The sequence below is a fragment of the Drosophila novamexicana genome, unplaced genomic scaffold, assembly GCF_003285875.2.
Source record: "Drosophila novamexicana strain 15010-1031.04,08,12 unplaced genomic scaffold, DnovRS2.1 tig00000462-arrow-pilon, whole genome shotgun sequence".
Classification (NCBI taxonomy): domain Eukaryota; kingdom Metazoa; phylum Arthropoda; class Insecta; order Diptera; family Drosophilidae; genus Drosophila; species Drosophila novamexicana.
In genome coordinates this window covers 2,666,424-2,685,242 of record NW_020824806.1, presented here as the reverse complement: position 1 = coordinate 2,685,242, position 18,819 = coordinate 2,666,424, and the positions used below count along the sequence as shown (strand labels likewise).

The following is an 18,819-nucleotide window of genomic DNA, read 5'->3' as shown; positions in this document are numbered from 1 at the left end:
TTCGTTGGTTCGGTTCACGCTTTACACTGAGGGTTCTAACCTAAGGTTCGATTCGTGAACCGATTGTAGGGATATCGGTTTTTGGTTGGAGCCTTGGTTTTTTACATTTCAATTGAACTATTTATTATAAATTTGATTTACTTTACGAACATAAGTATTTGTTTATATCAAAAATAGTTTAATTTTCGTGTTGAACCAAACCATTTTTCGAAAAAATCTGTTCAGCCTCCGGTTCGGCTGTTTTTCTTTTTAGCCAAATAGCACGGTTTGAGTTTTGGTGCATTTTGAATAAAAATCTTTAACTCCCGTTTCAAATCGGTTCGCTCTTAGCCCGGTTCGCAGCCTGGGTCACATAATTACACTGCAAAAACCTTTTAATATGCGTGCAAATAGCGAAGCAGTGCTTGCCAGCTATTTTCTCAGTGTAGGCAAAGATGGCATTGATGTGTTCTCTAAATTCCATATACACATGCATGGTGGGCCCTGCTGGTAAACGATCTCATGAGATTGGACATCGCAGTGGCAACTGTCGTGCCAAAGTGAATACATTTTTCAATAAAAGGGCTGCACGAATGTGTCCCTGTCGAGTGACTGTGGACTGTACCTGCAGAGCAATTAGATTTCTGCACCTCATTATCCACACGAAAAGCATTCGTGCTATTAAAAAATTACTTTACTCAAGTGTACCAAGGTAAACGATCTTTGCCAACTAGTCTATACACACACACAGAGCTCTACCAAGTGACTTAGTTGCTTTCATTTAATGCCCAACGCTTTGTTATAAAATACCTCTAGTCGGCTATCTAAGCGAAGTTAGCTGAAAATGTTGTGATTTTTATGATAACTCTTCATGACTTAAATGTCACTAAGGAGCATTGACATTGCATTTATGTTCGGCTCTGAATTGACAGTTAAATGGCAACGTTCTATGGGGCTCAATTGTTTATATTATCTTGCGAATATTCGAAGATTTTCAACAAATAATAAAGAATAAATAGTATATTGGAAGATTTGAAAGTGCAAAAACGACAGACATTCACAACTTCCACCCATACTCATAGATTTTGTAAATATGGCAAGCCCAGTTGTCTAGTCTTCCTAAGATATCTAAAGAATAAACATTTCTTTCGTACAAGTTGTCGCCCTTAAGTTCCCATGACAGGCATCGTATAGTATACTGGTCCGATCCGCCCAGCTTGGACATATGTACTGGCGGCGTGCAACTTTACAATACCCTCTATTTATCCAATTTTAACGGCTACCACAGGGTATTAAGCACTTCAAATTTATAACGATGAAGGCAACATTATTTTTAATGCCATAATGACTCGGCATTCTTGCGGCTGCTTAAATGCTGCTGCATGCCAACAGCAGATGATTTAAATTGTTGCCTCTTACGTTTTAGATAAAAGAATGTTGTTAGCCAAAGAAAGGCAGACCGAAAAGATGAGGCGTGTTATTACTAACGCTTTCATTTGGCCAAGTCAGAGTTTTTTGTTCTACGCTTTAATATTTCAATTTGCCAAATATTCAGATTTAATTAAGATGTTATAGATATTTATCGAAACAATATATGAATAAACGAGATAGTAAGAATATCTTGGGTACGTGCAGGAACCTACTTTTCGATCCTATGACTGCTTAATATATAATGATATAGTAGCCCGATCCGGCTGGTACCGATACATGCCTACAACAGGAACCAACGGACCTATGCCAAGTTAAAAGACGATAGCTTTGAAACTGAGACTAGTTCGCATGGAAACAGGCAGTCGGACAGACGTACATAGCTATGTAACAACTCGGCTGCTGATTCTGATCTAGAATATATATACTTCTTGAGGTCGGAGATGTCTCCTTATACGCGTTACACATCTAATGGCAAAATTATAACACATCCTAAAAGAAACACGAAATATGTTTTTTTTTTTTGTAGTTTATATTTTCATATTTACAAGTTTAAAAAATATTTTTTACATTTTTTGTTTAATCAATTAAAAAATAATTGTTACGTGTTTATAAAATAAATATTTTGTTTTGAAATAACATATGTATTAATTGCTAAATTCGTTCAAACCTAAATACATAAAAATTCAAAACTAAATATTTAAAGGGTAAAACATACATACATATAAAATAGGGGTAACCATCTAAAGTTAACTCTATAATAAGAATTTCATACAAAATATGTGTGGGTGTGTGTGTGTAAAAAAGTTGATTACATAAAAATTTGAATCGGTAAAAAGCTGGTTCAAGATACAAGATATAATAATATAACATGAAAATACATATAATAATTTTAAGGAGGTGGTAGCCAATGACCCAAGGCTGACTTGCTGTACTCAGTTACATGCATCATCCGGAACTATATGCCTGACAAAAGTAAGTGTATCTAAATGATAAAAAGCTGAAAGCGTCTTGTGTTAGTCACATACTTATATGTATTCATTTGTTTCGCAGTTTCAGTTTGGGCTACGAGTCGGAGTAAATGATGCATCTTTTACTCTTCCCCACAGACGCCAGCGAATTGCTGTTTGGACTCCAACTGACTGCATTCACGGCCGTGCTGCAAAAGAAACCGGAACCAGAACTAGTTGCGTTAGGATTGACAACATGACAAAAAGTACAAACAAAGGCAACTAATGTAAAGGTATGTAACTATGGCGTCCATGGATTGTTGCCTAGTTTTGAGTACAACACACCTGTGGCCCTTGAGCGTAGTTTCGAGAAATCCGTTCACATTCCATATATATATTGCCCCGTCTGCCGATCCGCAGGCGATCTTTGAAGCGCAATTATTAAAAGCAGCCCGGGCGAAATCACAGCTGATCTTAAAATGCTCGTTTCTGTGGTATGAAAGCATATTATTTATATTATTATATTCGGTTCGACAGTTGAATTGAACTTACGAAAATGTGGATATAACTTGATTCTTGCGTAAGTCTAATAGTTTTATTGTATCATCTCGCACGGAGCATATCAGGTAATTGCAATCTGTTGGAAGAAAGATTAAAGATTAACATTTCGTTTTTGTTAGTCAAATCATTTGAGCTACTCTCACCCTTTGATAAGTCCAGCGAGGTGATTTTGGCAGGCATAAGCACATCGTCAGCTTGTTTTTCCGTTCGTATGTCCCAGAAGCGGATCTTCTTATCGTAATGGCCACTGATTATTGTCGAGCCGAGGCTATCCGTTGTGCACAGATCATTGCAACTGGAGCCGGCAAACTTGGTCTCGATGCAGGCAATGCTGCGTAAGTCCCAGATCTTTAAAGTGCGGTCATGACTTCCGGTAACCACTTTAATTGGCTCTTGGACATATTTGGCGGCCATCACCTTGCCACTGTGACCCGTCAGTGTGTGCTTTAGCGTGCGGAAGATAAGTGTAAGTCCGTTAAAGAACAAATATATGCAGGCAATTACATAGTTACAGCCGGGGGCAATATAAACCGTGCGCGTTGACAATATGTGAGCAATAAATTTTGGGACGTCTAAGATGTGCGTAATACGCTCAAAGTCACTTACTAATTACTCGGCGAGGCTAAGTTTTACCAAGAACGACATGTAATTAAAGTTGTCGTAAACACAAAACCATGCACAACAACAAGCGAATTATTGAATTATGTTCTGTTCAGTTCTGTCTCTGAAGTGCTTGGCGTTTGCTCCAAAAAAAAGAAGAAGCTAAATAAAAACCTGGGTGGACAAGGGTTAAGAGTGGCAACACTTTAATGTACTGGAAGAAAGTTACGGTTAGGATCAAGAACGCAGCTATTCATGGCCAAAAGCCATTTACCTTTGCGGCTAAGTTTGTTTAACTCTAATAATTTTGACTTTATCTCAGACTTCAAAGATTGCAAGGTTTTACTTATATTAAAAACTTTCAAAATGAGCGATCACAAAGTTTGCAGCCTCTCGTTCAGTGCACTTATCAATTATATCGACATATGTATATATTTTTTTTATGGGGTCGACTTTAGTGCGTAACACGTTTCATGCCAAAACATAAATATATGTACATGCATATATGCATGTATATATCAATGCAAATAAAATTGTTGTGGGTATTGGTAACCAGAATAGCCTGTCCATGTCCCTGACCAAGTTTTTCTTGGCAATAGCAAGTGATGTGCAGCTCCTACTGCTCTTAACCGGGCTCCGAAAGAGCACAAAGGGGAATGTTATCAACCCGGCAACTGAAGCTGAACGGTCAATGCACGCTCTGTAGACTTGGAGCTGGCAGGTAACCAGAATAAGACAACAGGTTTAATCGTTGGCTTCTCTCTGCGCTCTTTCATTCGCTCTTCTTTGCTCTCGCCGTGGAGACTTTGGCTTAGAAGTTTGGCACAGGTTGACGTATTGTCAGAATTTAAACATAGACTTCCTCTCTTACATTTTCACACATTCAAACTAAGTTTAGTGCCAGGTTCAGCTTCAATCTTCAATGGAATGCTGAATGAGCATGCAACTGTTCGCTGTCTAAGTGCAGCGAGGAAAGGCCTCTTAACTTATAAATATAAGAACATAACATTGGTCAAATGGCTTTAGTTCTGCGGCAACCTTTCAGTCATCAAGTACGTCCTCCAACTGTGCAAGAGTTGGATCAGTACCCGAACTTCTTTTATTGAAACTAATATGATTTAAAGTGTTGTGCGTCGGTGTCAACTAAATACAGTTAAATCTAAATAATTAAAAAAATATATTAAAATCATGTATGAGACAGAAAGGTACTTAGTGTCGCAAAGGTAGGTTGTGCCTAAATATTATGAACAATTAATATAATTATAAATTGTAATTGAAAACATTTCAATTTAGTGCTAAAAAGCAACTAGTTGCATTTATGCCCTACGCATAAACTTGATAAAAGGGTTTATTTATAGCAGTCAGAGGAAGTTGCAGTCAGGTGCAACAAGAGCGAGCAACAGGTGGAAAAGTATCATTTTGGATTATTGAATTGTTTATTTGACATCTGCAGAGGCGGAACTCTGACTCGATCTTTCGTGAAGGTCGCACTTATGCAACAGCATAAGCCGGGCCCCTAAAACCGTAAATTCTTATGTGACAAGGTTTTACACTTTTAATTTTCGAAATTGGAAATGTTTTTTTTTTCTCCTCGTTTTGCAACTGACCTTCGCAGTCATGTTGCTGCAGATTCGATTCGCTATTTATCCGTGACCCCAAATTTAAGAACTTTCTCTGAAGCGCATATATTTCATACATGAGCACATATTACAAGTTTTAGATTCTCTTCAAAAGTGACGAGGGACGGGCATAGAAGACGAACTAGTATACTATTTTATATTTAATTAATTAATTATAAAAATGCATTTGCTATTTGTAAATTAGGAAGAGTCCCGAAATTTGATAAAGATTTAAAAATGGAAAGTTTGCCAAAACCAGAAGGGTCTAAGGTGTTTAAGGTGTGTAGATCTAAGTGTAGTTTTACTTATTTAAGTGTACCTATATTAATCTGAGCTTCAAGAAAAAGTGCTGGTGGTCGAGCTAGCCTTCTTTTGGTTCTGGTGGCTTGAACCCTAATTTTGGATCTAAGCTTATTATATGAATAATATTAAATTTTCAATTAAACAAATAATTATTTTACTTTTAAGTGCCCGTTCTAGTGAAAATATTGCATACCTAAACATATTTTCATCTGGAAATTGCGGGCTAGATTTAAGCTCTACCCAAAATTGACATCTACCAAATATGGTTAGATAAATCCAATGGTCGGAAGCCAATTTAATGGGACCAGAGTTTACTCAAACTATTTTTAGCTTTAAACTAAGTGTAATTGAAAACGAAAACTTTTTTAGATTATATATATTTTTAGATTATTTTTTGTGAGTTTTCAGTTCAAAGTAAAGTTTTAAATGGATTCGAATCTTTTTGCAGCCTTGTTTAATAATTATTTAAATACCTTGAATATAGCTTATTATGTAATTTTATACAACAAATTAGGCTGTTGAGATACGTGGATGTTTTTTACACACAAGTCAGGTGCGCTGAAGTAAACTGGGTTACGTCTGCCCGAAAAGGCCCATTTAGAGGCCGGCGGATAATGAGCACAGTTTTGCGCCTGAGAATAGGTTTATTAAGGAATTGGGTCGCGCTGGCAGAAATGCAATCGGGCATGTATTTCGTTTTGGGCAATTAAATAACCAGCCAAACAAAATGTTGGTATTGGTATTGGAAACCGTTTCGAGTGATCTCCGCGCTTGTCATTAATTCAATAGCAATAATTCAGCCGAGTTGTGGTAGCAAGTTGGAAGTTGTCGCGGGAATCGCGGCATGATAAGGAGGAGGCAGCTTAAGTCAATGTGCTCATTTCAATGCCCGCGGACAGCGGGACTATCTCAAGATGTGCGCAAAAAGAACCGTTTAAATGTCAATCCAGAAATACCAGTTAGAAAAGGTGGTGCAGCAGCCGCCGCAGCCGCAGCAGCAGCAGATACTTTAGATAGATGCATAGAAAGAGTAGGAAGAAATCGTACTTATATGTTTAGTCACATGCTCGCAATGTGTAGCACCAAATGCTGCTGCTGCTGTTGCTGGTGCTGTTGGCCAGGCCTAAGTTGCCTTGATGCTATTTAGGCCAAGTCAATGCGGGTTCTCAGCCTGTTGTCATATTTAACAATTTATTTGATTTGCTCGCAATGTGCACATGCATAGCAAAGGAGGACGCCTGCGCCCAATCAATCTGGTTCTTAATATAAGTATATATGTATATATATACATATATATATCTCGAGAACCGTCAGCAGAACTATTTTCTCCAAATTTCTCCTGGAAATGCTTTTCTGTTAAAGATCTCTTCACTTGTTAAACTCTGTTCCCCGGCAAAAAGAATAATATATTTTACAAAGAACCTTCAAATAGCATATATATATTCTTGATCAGCATCAGCAGACCAGACCAATCGATCTGTCCGTATATTAATGTATCTTTAATTCACACCCGATCTCTACTAAAAGATAACTCTCTCTTGCAGCAAACGCGATTACTCTTAAGCATATATCCCAGATAATAGCTGCACAGGCAACACTTCGTTTCCATCTCGTCTGAAAATGGGTTATAATGCAGAAATGTCTGTTACCTTTGTTTACAATCTGTAACTAATTTACATAGGGTCATGTGTGGAAACGCAAATAAATTAAAATGCTAATATCTTGCATGGGAAATGCAGCGGTAACAAAAACCCACTAACATATTAAAGTAGTCTGCTTTCATCTCATGTTTACGACATGCAGCTAAATCCATAATTTCCATTTTGACTGCGACGGAAGAAGGAAGGTACTCAAATAGTTATTCAAACTGAAGAGAGTCTTTTAGATCTGTGCAATGTACGTGCACCTCCTTTAAAGATTGATTCGCTTCGTTCACTTTCGATTTAATCGATATAATTCTGACTTTTGTACTAGGTACTAGGTAATATACTATAAATCGATAGTTTTCGATTTTGCTAATACTCTGATCGACAAACTGTTGGACAAACATTAGATCGCCTCACCTGATCGTGCTGATCATGAATATATACCTATAGTCTACTATCCCATTTGTTCATTCAACACAAACTAAAAGTTCCTTCTGTTCTGCTCTTCACATTTTAAGACTTATACTATAATCCACAAGTTGGTCTACGTCGAAAACTGTCAATCAGCAGATGTCACTCGTCAATGTTGCATTCAAGATGTTTGTGTCATTCCATAGATGTCAACTAAAAAGTTCAGTAGCCTCGTTAGTTGGCTGTGTTTTATTTTTTCTTCTTAACTGTAGCGTCTTTTGATCATTGGGATTGTTTGCCAAGTTAACAATGGACTGGACTTAAATCAATATAAAAGCATTTCTTACTAAGCAAACATATAGAAAACGACAAAAAGGCAGTTGTTCGAGTAGAAGTGAAGCTAGTTTCCGAACCTATATTCTACAAAATATCTTAATCAGAAAAGTATATATCTTAAAGTTGATATACATATAAATTCTTGATCAGAATATATATATTTTAATTTGCTCTCGCTTGCATTTTTTTTTATGAATATCTGAACATACTGGTTTAGCCATATCCCAAGAGACTTGAAATGCGAAAAGCTATTCTCTTTTAAATCATATATCATATCTTTAGATAACCCGAACTTGTTGGTTCTCGTATAGAATACACAGATTAAGAATGTTTTACTCTAGGGACACCTCGCCTCAATCCCTCCAGATATGAAAAAAAAATCTCATCTGTCCAGCTAGAAGCTTACACTTTGGTATAGACACATTTTTGCATGCTATATTTAAGCCCATAAAACGGCATAAGGATCGGACTATAAAGACCGAAGTTAACCAAGAATGCATTTCCCATACATAGAGTGCGGCAAAGAGAAGAAGAAGCACAGACACTGCATAAGGTGCACAGCTTGCGGCGCGCGTTCGTGCATAAATGTGTATGTATGTATGTATGTACGCATGTGTGCATAGAACAAAGGTAGAATGCTTTTAACTTGATTCAGGGTGTCTAACTTGTTAACTATTAATAGTACTTAAGCTATTGGAAGGCTTGGAGTTGCCTTTGGGCATGCCCAACTCTAATTTAAAATAACAAAGATTGTTTTTCTAAAGATTTTATTGTAAGAGAAAAAGTGCCTCTGGGTTGCCTGATAGATAGATAGATAGATAAACGCAAAGGTCATTAGACCATAATAAGCCTATTAGGCTTATTAACAACAACTACTTACATACAATTAGATGGGCATAATGGTATCTGCCCTGGCAGGGCGCCAGAGCAATTGAACGGACTAAACGACACCTCGAGACGCTGGCACGAAAAGATAATTAAATTAATACCTTTGCTATTGTTTTTCTTAACGTTTTTCAGCGTGCCGGCTACGAGGAGCTCAAAAATAGACAACGTGCGCAGTCCACGCATATCGAGGAAAATATTTCCAATGAAAAGCAGCATAAAACCATTACGCAGCATGAGGCCAACGCACTCACTCCTCCTCCTCCTGTTGCTCCTCCTCGCCTGCCTGGGCCCACAGCCAGGAGATGCGGCCGCAACACTGCAGCCAGCTGGAGGCAGGGACAATTTGGCGGACCTGGTGCCAGTCGTCATTCAACTGGCACCACCACCACCACAACAAGCAGCATCAATGCCTGAAAGTGACAAAACAAAGAGCACCGACAGCAAGGCAGCTGATCCCAGCCAGAAGAATGATCAATCATTGTACGTGGCCAATGCCACGGGGCAGCGAGGGGCTGCGCCAACAAAGACCAAATTGGTTGACGGTAAATACCTGCAATACAGTAGCTGCGGCTAACTCGGCCCGATAATGCCGCGATTAACCATGACACTGGTCATTTTCCACCGATAGATGCCAGTCTGGCAGACGCACAAATGCCCTTATCCAGCGAACAGACACATCAGCCCCACATCGTTGAGGACACTGTCTTTGAGCGCATTTTGCCAGCCAGCCATTCAAACTATCACAATTCGGTTGAGGAGTGTGACCCAGATTTGCTGGGCTTTGAAATTATTACGGGGTAAGATTTTTAATGGATCAACTCGTTGCAGATTTTAAGTATACAAAAACAGTTATATTGCAATCTATTGGATCAGCTTATAAAGATATTATTTGCATTTTTCGGTAGATAGGCTAACCCAATGAACCATGAACAAGAAGGTTGCTGGTTCAAATCCCAGACAAAGTTTATTTTTGGCCAATGTTATATAAAAAGTTTATAACTATATCCTATATAATCCTAATTAGAATCCACACTTAAATTAGGCCCATCCAAATCGTACAACTTTATTATAAAGGAACAATCGATTGCACATAATGTTTTTTAAAAAGTGTATTTAGTCTTCGGCTAGCCGAAGTGAGCTTTTATTTCTTCTGCAAAATAACAGCTTATTTTCTTAAGTGTTCACGATCTTTGGGGCAACATATACATATGATTTATTCATTATGAATTATTATCATTGTAATTGAATATCATTTACAGTTATGTTTTCTCAGCGCCGGGAAGACTGCTGGACTCATTACCGGGCACTTTGATGCTCACAGACTGTCTGGAATCTTGTCAGAACAATGAAACATGTCAGGCCGTCAACTATGAGACAGGACTTTGTGTTCTATTCTCATCTAATGCTGATATTTTGCCGGGTAAGTTAAGGTCAAAAGGTTAAAGCTTTTACTTGAAAGTTACATTTATTTATGTTTAATTCGTAAATCGGTTAAGTTTAATGAGGTTCATTAATGGTTCCATTCTTTTAGGCGCCCTGACAAAATCACAATTTCCAGTTTTTACGATATATGCACAAAAAACCTGCTTGGGAGTGCGCCCGTGTGCCAGAGCTTGGTGTATTGATCGAGTCCAAAACTACAGACTGGATGGACATGCTAAACGGGTCATTTCGGTCACCTCTCGTCGTGATTGCCTCGAGTTGTGTCTCGGCGAAACTGAATTCATATGCAGGTGAATCAAGTTAAGAGGATTTTTATTGCGAGTAGTTAAATTATTAGGAGAAAACAAGTGCAGATACATTCTCTGTTCCAGCTGGAGAAACAGGGCAGAGCATAGAATGAGGTTCTTGTTTTTATTGTGGCAAGAAAATCCTAGATATCTGGCAAAATATTGATTCCATATTTTGTTCAATTTTTCTTGCAGGTCGGCAAACTATTATCGCGAATCCAAAACTTGTGAGCTAGCCGAAATGGACCGCTTTACATTGGCGGGTTCGAACTCCTTCCAGGCACATGTCGGCACAGAATATTTGGAAAACAATTGTGCGGAGGAGCCGAATAAGCTATGCGAATTCAAGCGCTTGCCGGGCAGAATTCTGAAAACTGTTGACTCGGTATATCAAGATATTGGCAGCGTTGACGAGTGCCGCGATCTGTGTCTTAATTCGCCATACAGGTAAGAAAGACACCCAATCAAAGCTTAGTTAGAATCCTATGTTGTAATCAAAACTCTTGTCGTTTCAGATGCCATTCGTATGATTATGGGGACACCGGCGACATGGTCTGCCGCCTCTCGCACCACAGTCGGGCAACGCTTTCAGATGTGCAAGATCCCTATTTGGAGGTTCCAGAGGCGTCTACCTATGAGCTGTCATCCTGTTATAATGTGACCATCGAGTGCGGCGCAGGAGACATGGTCGCTCGCATACGCACATCTAAGCTCTTCGATGGCAAGGTCTATGCCAAGGGCGCGCCCAAATCTTGTGCCGTGGACGTGAGCGGTTCGTTGGACTTTGAGATACGCATGGGCTACCAGAATCTCGAGTGCAATGTGCGTCAAAGTGGCTCGGGTCGCTACATGAACGATGTGGTCATTCAGCACCACGACACCATAGTCACGTCTTCAGATCTGGGCCTGGCAGTTACCTGCCAATATGATCTGACCAACAAGTCGGTGACAAATGATGTTGACCTGGGCGTGAAGGGCGATGTGGAGACAGCGCTCTCCGAGGAGGTTATCGTCGATTCGCCCAATGTTCTGATGAGAATCACCTCCCGAGATGGCTCCGACATGATGCGCTCCGCCGAGGTGGGCGATCAGCTAGCTCTCAACTTTGAAATAGCCGATCCACAGAGCCCCTATGAAATATTTGTACGTGAACTGGTGGCGATGGATGGCGCTGATAACGCAGAGATAACGCTAATAGACTCACAAGGCTGCCCCACAGATCACCTCATCATGGGGCCTATCTACAAAAGTGCATTGTCGGGCAAGATTCTATTTTCGAATTTCGATGCCTTCAAGTTCCCATCGAGTGATGTGGTACAGTTCCGTGCTTTGGTAACGCCCTGTATGCCCAGCTGTGAGCCGGTGCAATGCGAACAGGACGACATTACGGCGGAGTTTAGGACACAAGTATCCTATGGACGCCGGCGGAAGCGCGAGACTTATGCAGAATGTACGTATAGTTGATTTTAAGAGTTATGCTTAAAATTCGCTGCCTCTAAATCGATATTTATCGATATTTTGAAAATGGGAAGAGTTGGTGAAGCAAATGATAAACGAGAATATATTCAATCGTTCCTATCCTTATATCCCCCATATCCTATAAAGCTTTCAAAACTAAACAGTTCCAATTCGTACACTTATAGCAAACGTTGTGGGTCACCAGCAGCATCTGTTGTGGCGCACAAGTCGCGAGGCTAAGGCTGGCATGGTCAAGAACAAGCCCAGCCAGGAGGATTTGCTTCTGGTGCAATCGATTCAGATAACCGATAAATTTGGTTTCGCTAAGAAGCAGCAACAGGAGCAGCAGACAAATAGGGTCAAGGACTACGATAATTATGACAATGTGCTCTTTGTCAATGACACGGTGCCTGGTTTATGCTTTGATGGCATCGGTACGTATAAAGGAATACCAGATCAAAGGTATTTATTGATTTATATGTGTTTTGTTACAGGCTTTATTGTTGCTGCCACTGTCTTTTTTGTGGCCCAGTTCATTGTTATTGCCATTTGGTCATTTTTATACCGGCGACGACAGGTTCACCAGCCATATGTTAATCATTTTCCGAATGCGGCCACAAAATACCGGGGCAATAACTGCAACAATATCACATTTGATAAATAATCTGATAACCCACCCAGCGAGCGGACTCGATATACCCACTTTGGCAGCCGGGCCCCAGCCTGGGAGCCCAAACTATGGTAGTTAGTATGTAATTGGGGCCTTTTTAGAATTGTGAGAAATCTTGGAGTCGGTGCAACATGATGCAATATTTTAGATATGAAAACGTAGGAACGCGTAGCTTAATTTAAGTGAACAAATTAAAAATATAAACAAGTGATATTTCGAAATTTAACAATTTGCTAAGTGTCAAATTTTGCAAAACCATAATATAACAATAGTTAATACTTAGTAGCAATAACAAACGATATTAATTTATTAATTTTGGAAAAATAGATGACTGTTTTCTAATGCACTTGTCAATTTTTCTGATTTGTTTAATAACTGTTTTAATAAAATTAAATAATTCTATCTTTAATACTCATACAAAAAGCTTGCAATTCTACGAGACAAATATTATAGAAATGTATCAAATGTTTCGAATTTTAACAGGGTGTGTCCCAGTCGGTCACGCTAACCTAGAGCACTATCACTTGATTTGAATATTAGTTAAAGGGAAAACATGTAAACAAGTATTGCCATAAAAGGCTAGACAAGTTTGATAAACACTTGCTGATAATTGTATCAACAAGTTTTTAGGTCTTTCTAAGAATTAATTAATCTATACGAAGTTCTCTGTTTCGAGAACATATATATATATATTAGATGAATTTTTTTAGATTTCAGTTTTGTGTATCATAGTCTTTCCCAGTTGTATTTGGCTAAAGATAAGAACAGGCACATTATAAGTCGGAAAAGACAATTACTCATAGGTATGCCTTAAATAGTTTATGCCTTGCTCAAATAGTTATTTGGTTTTTCCATTTTTGGTTTAATTATATTCAATCACTCACATTTACATTTAACTACCACTCACCCTTAACCGGTTATCCATTACCGTCCATACTCGAGCGCCGTAATCGTTTGATGTACCCAGAATGTAAGCGCCGGTCGAGTCAAAATCGACGGAGTTAATCCCGGCACTACTACCACTAAGCACAGCACGGGGCTCCGTAGAACCTAATTAGAATTGTATACATGTTTAAAAAAAAACACAGAACTTTGCATTTGCAGCACAGTAATTACTTTTGCCGATATCCCATAGCTTGACTTTTCGATCGGCGCCGCCCGTAGCTACCATGCGCTCTACCGGACTCCAGCGTACTGCATGCGACTCGTTCTCGTGGGCTTCAAACTTCATCAGTATTTTGGTCGGATTTGGCTGGCCCAGGTAGCCTGCCGCCTTCAGTGTTTCCATGGACATATTCGCACCGATCCGTGCTATATCATGGCCAATTTCACCGGCTGTGAATCTTGCACTGATGTATTCCTCATCATTGAGTCCCAAAGCTTCCATGGCGCCGTTTATAGAGCCCTCATCGATTTCCTCGTCGCTCACAGTAGTCCCGCTAAACTGGGCTGGACTCGAGTTACGATGCAGTGGGGTGCTGCCGGTCGCAGGAACTATCTGGTTTATTGCCGAATTGGGCTCACGAACGGCGTCTTCCAGGTCACGTTTCAGTTTTGCCGAACGTTTTCTGAAAATTGACGGCAGTCTTTTTCTAGATATTTTTGAAATCGGTTACATATTTTATGTTGAACCATATAAAAGCAAAACAAGAAAAAAAAATCATTAAATTCGAGAATGCCCGTCTGTTGAGACAAATCAGCATTATTTACCTTGAATAAAGCAATGTGTTTAATTAATTAAATGATCCAATGAACAAGCTTGCGAATTATTTAACTGTCGAAGTTTTACTAAGTTATTTCAATATGCCATCAATCTTGAGTTTGTTTTTCAATAATAAAATTAAAATATAGGTATGTGGATACAAAACTGTCCCCCAAAATGCAGAGCTGAGAGCCTAGATTGTCTTGGACATGATGATAGTTTTTTGATAAGCATTTAAGAAGACAAATTGGACCTTTGGAAGAACTCTTGATCGGTGGAAAGTTGTGTTCTTTCATAAAAAACTTCATAGACAACACTATAAAATAAAAATTCGTAGACTTCTTAATATGAGGACTGATTTGGCATGAAACCCATGCGAACCAAACCTACGTATGTATATTCAAAGTTTTGGCCAATACTTATCAACATTTCCATAAAAATGATATGTTTACTATATCAATAGCACGATCCGGTAATTGAAATATGAATATAGTGCAATGTATAATAAAAACCATTCTTTACTATTTGATTACCTTATGATACTTTCGTTTTCCTCATTCAGTTTATCGGCATCTTTGGCCCTATAGCGCATTAATCTTTCCAACAAGTAGCGATTTTCATCCTGTAAGTCAAGAGAATAGATCGAACATTATAACAAATAATTATATATAATATTTCGCTTGGAATACAGCTGTATATGGCCTGGTATCTGTAATCTGTATATAAATGAAATCAAGCGAACAAATTGAATGCAAATATTATTATTATTATTTAGTAAATCAATTCGACTCTCTATTACATACTGCCTCGCTGCATATAAGACTTAATAAGAAAAGCTAATTAAAATAGCAAAACACATCTTTATAGACAGACGGACAAGGCTATATAAACGGAATATATTATTGAGCAGAGCATGTCTTGTTTATCCATTTCAAATTTAGTCAATTTTTTGTGGATTGGATGTGTAGATAATTATCATAACTATTCAAAAATATCTGACTATTCGATCCACACACATATTCTGTGCTATAATATACAAAGATATATTAACTACTTACCAAAAATTCTTCAAATAGCGACTAGGCAATAATAATGACATACAATTTATAATATAAATGAGATAATTTGGAAAAAGTTACAATCTTTGAAAGCTAACAATACTTAAATGTTATGAAAAATAATTGATAGAATTTGTTAGCAATGCTACCAAGATGACACCCATTAGTCAGACGTACCTGGAATGACCATACACCTACTGACCTGTACGTTGCGCATCTTATCCTCGAGGGAACTGAATGCCAGTTGAAGCGCCGTGTGCTCATCAAGCAATGTTGTATTCAGTTTTTTAAGTTCCTCCAAGCTGGAGTGTAACAGCTGCACCTCAGCCCGTAAGCGATTGTTGGCAGTTTGTTGTTCGTAGAGACTGAAAATACAGCAGGGCTGAGTTAAATGGACGCATCGATTGGTATTCTACGCTCACCTGTGCTCCCGTTCGGCAATAAGCTCCTTTTGCTGCTCCACTTTCAGATTTAAATCGACAATCATTTGGGAGTGTTCACCCTTCCGCTTGTGCAGATCCGTCAGTTCCTCTTGTTGCGCTAGCAGCTTCTTTTCCAGCGTAGCTATGGCTACATTGGGGCCGGTGCCACCTGTTGACACAGCATTTCGCAGTTGCTCGTTCTCCACAGACAATTTCAGGTTGTCCGATTTGAGCTGCGCAACGTGATCTATAAGCCGGTTGTCTACGATTGGAAAGAGTAAAGGTGTTAATAAGTATAAGACGCAAATTAAGATCTGGGCGCAGTCAGAACCTGCTCTAGCTACACCACATTTGTATACGTATGTTTCTCACTTTGCACTATGATCTCCTTGAAGGTTTCACACTCCTTGCGGTCTCGCTCACGCAATTTCTGGACAACGTGGTCGCGCCACACGTACTCCTCGGTGGACATCTTGCAGCAGTTCCAATGAGTTTTAGCTCGTCCCAATATTTAATTGCGCCTTGCTGCTGTTGTTGTCACAAGGCGAATGCAGGCATATTTACAATGTCCACGGAAACCTATTTAATTTCCAGAATCTATGCGTTGCAGTGCTCAAATGTAAATTCTTTTGGTATCAGAGAATGTTTCCTTTCTTGTTGCAAGAATTTGTTGTGACCGGACGATAATTGTTGTACGCTATCTTGCTGAACAGCTGTTTTTGCGGTGGTGGTTGCACGATATTTTGCCAATCGATAAATTTTTTAAAATACTAGAAATACCAAGTTCAGGGTAAGTGGCAGAAAGTTTGCGTTATTTGTAATTAATGACGGTTGTAAATACCGCTGGGTGAAATATATATTATAAAACTTGATATAACTCGGTAATTATACGACTTTCACCTTGCATGCCAGTAATTCATTATTTATTGATAATGAGATTAAAAAAAAAAGACTATTTTTGAAGTCCTTTATATAAACTTGATGTTTTGTTTATGAATAGATGTGACTTTTTTTATAGAAAGTTTATTTTTCTTTTTCCTCAAATCAAACAGCCTCATTTCAACAGGTGCGAAAAAACAATATTAGGCACTTGGCTGGATTAGAAACTTGACATTTTCAGTACAGATGTGATTTGGTTGTTGTTAAATTGTTAATTACTTGTTGCTTAAATAATACTTAAGGCTTAAAACTTATTAATTACCATGCAGTTGAACTATAAACACCTCAAGATTATTAACATCTTTTTGGGTTCGGGCTTTAAGTCGTTAACACTTGTTAGAATTTTCCAATTTTCCCAAATATATGGAGATTTTCCCTTAAAGCCATATATTATAAAATATCGCAAAGACTTGTCCACTTGTCTACTTTATATCTTTATTTTGTAGTCAATATTTTTATTTGACCATAACAAATATTCGAAATAAAGTAAACGCAATTGAATTAAAATACACCTGTCCCGCTTAAACAAGTTCAATCAATATTAATTAAAATACAGGTATTTTCCCCTAGGCGCAATCCCGTTCCTGACGTTTTGCATGGGTGCTTCTGTTGTGTGCAGGGTTGCTGTGGAGTGCAGGGGTGTTGCGGTGCCTGCTTGCACCGAGTTTCATAATTCGACTTAAACGCTACGAGGCAATTTGCAGTAGCTACAACAACAAAGCACAAACAACATGAACAAAGTGCACATTCCTGCCGCTAAAACGCCGCCTGCTGCTGCTACTGCTGCTGCTGCTGCTGCATTATTACAAACACAATAATAACAACAACAATAACAACATGCGGTAGAGAAGAATCATTCACTCACACTCGGACACAACTCAAACAGACCGCAACCCCACGCTGGGCAGCCACCACCCACACGCGCAGGGGAGAAAAAGTACGAGAGAGAACGAGCAGAGCTTTGAGCGCGACTTCCATGACAACTATGTCGCCGCATGCGCATAACGAGCAGGGTGCGCTGAGCTTTTCAACGACACGCGTCGTTGGCCATTTTTGGGTGGTTGTCGTAAAAAGCTCGTCGCGCTGTTGCGTCGCATTTATTGTGCCAGCTTTGTGTTATTGCACAGTCAATGCCGCCTCCAACTTTGACCAAGCAGGCCAGCGTGAACGTGTGGGTGTGCGGTTAACAGAAAGGGAGAGAGAGAGAGAGAGAGAGAGATTGCACTGAGAGTGTGCTCAAGCGAAGCTTTTAAATAAACGCTTTCAGTTGTTGCTGTAATAAACAGCAATTCTACTTTCCAAAGTTCAATTGAGAAATTCTACGGTGAGTGTGCGACTTTTTTGCCAGTTTGACGAAAGACGTTCGCGAGTGCGGTAACGGTAAACCCAAAAACGAACAGTAAACAAAAACAAATGTCGCTGTCTGTCGCAAGGCGCAGGGGGTTGAAATTGAAATTAACATTGCATCAGCATAAGGCGCAATAACTTTTCTGCAAAAAGTGTTCGAAGTGTAGTGAGTATATACTCTCTAAATATATAAATAATAATTACAACATTATTATCATCTGTGTATGTATGTATATCTGTTGGTGCAAGTGCAAAGTTAAATAAAAAATCAAATAAACTGCAACATTAAACACACACAACGTACACTGTGCAGTTTGCGGGCTAGCTGTGACTTAAACACGCCGTGTTGCGCCTCTATCCAAGGGTGAACGGGAGCGCTTCAGCCACCCTCGCCCACCCTCGGCTGCCTTGAATAAACTTTCATCCCAATCGTGTGCTGTGAAAATCACACAACAAAAACAAGCGCAGAGTTTTAGTTTTTATTCGCACAGCCATTTGCTTAGTGCCACAGCAAAGCCGCGGGCGTGGCGTCCACGGAAACGGACACGGACACGGCTAGGGACGCGGGGACAGACGCACACACACAAACACACAGACACACACACTCACACGGAGACAGTAGCGGCAGTTGCAACGGGACCATTTCAATTTTTTGTCTCTCGTTTTCGTCCTGTGTTAATTTGTCCTGCATTTGTAGCAACAGTGAAAAATAACTGCGCAAAGTTTTACTTTCGCCCGTGGAAAATATTTGGTGAGTGCTGTACAAATAAAA

The 18,819-nt window shown here is 39.2% G+C and overlaps 3 protein-coding genes across 9 annotated transcripts in view; 2 read left to right on the top strand and 1 right to left on the bottom strand.

Annotated features, from left to right (window-relative positions):
• Nucleotides 1-2,140: 2,140 nt before the first annotated feature.
• LOC115760584 (autophagy-related protein 16) lies at nt 2,141-16,397 on the bottom strand. Of its 3 annotated transcripts, none has more exons than XM_030702009.1 (11): nt 16,134-16,397; nt 15,762-16,023; nt 15,542-15,704; nt 14,815-14,903; nt 13,696-14,171; nt 13,487-13,629; nt 3,062-3,362; nt 2,910-2,994; nt 2,703-2,846; nt 2,436-2,566; nt 2,141-2,373 (listed from the first exon to the last, which is right to left on the bottom strand). In XM_030702009.1, the coding sequence occupies exons 1-10, from the start codon at nt 16,231-16,233 to the stop codon at nt 2,473-2,475; spliced, it is 1,857 nt and encodes a 618-aa protein (XP_030557869.1). In that variant the 5' UTR covers nt 16,234-16,397; the 3' UTR covers nt 2,141-2,373; nt 2,436-2,472. The 3 variants fall into 3 exon arrangements, with proteins under 3 accessions (XP_030557869.1, XP_030557870.1, XP_030557871.1); XM_030702010.1 differs by having other exon boundaries at nt 13,696-14,147; XM_030702011.1 differs by lacking the exons at nt 15,542-15,704; nt 15,762-16,023; nt 16,134-16,397 and adding an exon at nt 15,340-15,437 and having other exon boundaries at nt 2,152-2,373.
• LOC115760586 lies at nt 9,769-13,290 on the top strand. Its single transcript, XM_030702012.1, has 5 exons — nt 9,769-10,454; nt 10,647-10,898; nt 10,967-11,901; nt 12,095-12,343; nt 12,404-13,290. The coding sequence occupies exons 1-5, from the start codon at nt 10,222-10,224 to the stop codon at nt 12,571-12,573; spliced, it is 1,839 nt and encodes a 612-aa protein (XP_030557872.1). The 5' UTR covers nt 9,769-10,221; the 3' UTR covers nt 12,574-13,290.
• Nucleotides 16,398-17,899: 1,502 nt separating the features above from the next.
• The window catches only part of LOC115760578 (kazrin), a 46,400-nt gene continuing 45,480 nt past the window's right edge, over nt 17,900-18,819 (top strand). For 3 of the 5 annotated variants that reach the window (XM_030702000.1, XM_030701997.1, XM_030702001.1), the window contains exon 1: nt 18,318-18,798. The gene's annotated coding sequence lies outside the window, so the exon portion shown is untranslated. Of the gene's footprint in view, nt 18,025-18,076; nt 18,214-18,317; nt 18,799-18,819 lie in introns of those variants that run through there. The other 2 variants (XM_030701998.1, XM_030701999.1) reach the window with 2 other exon arrangements.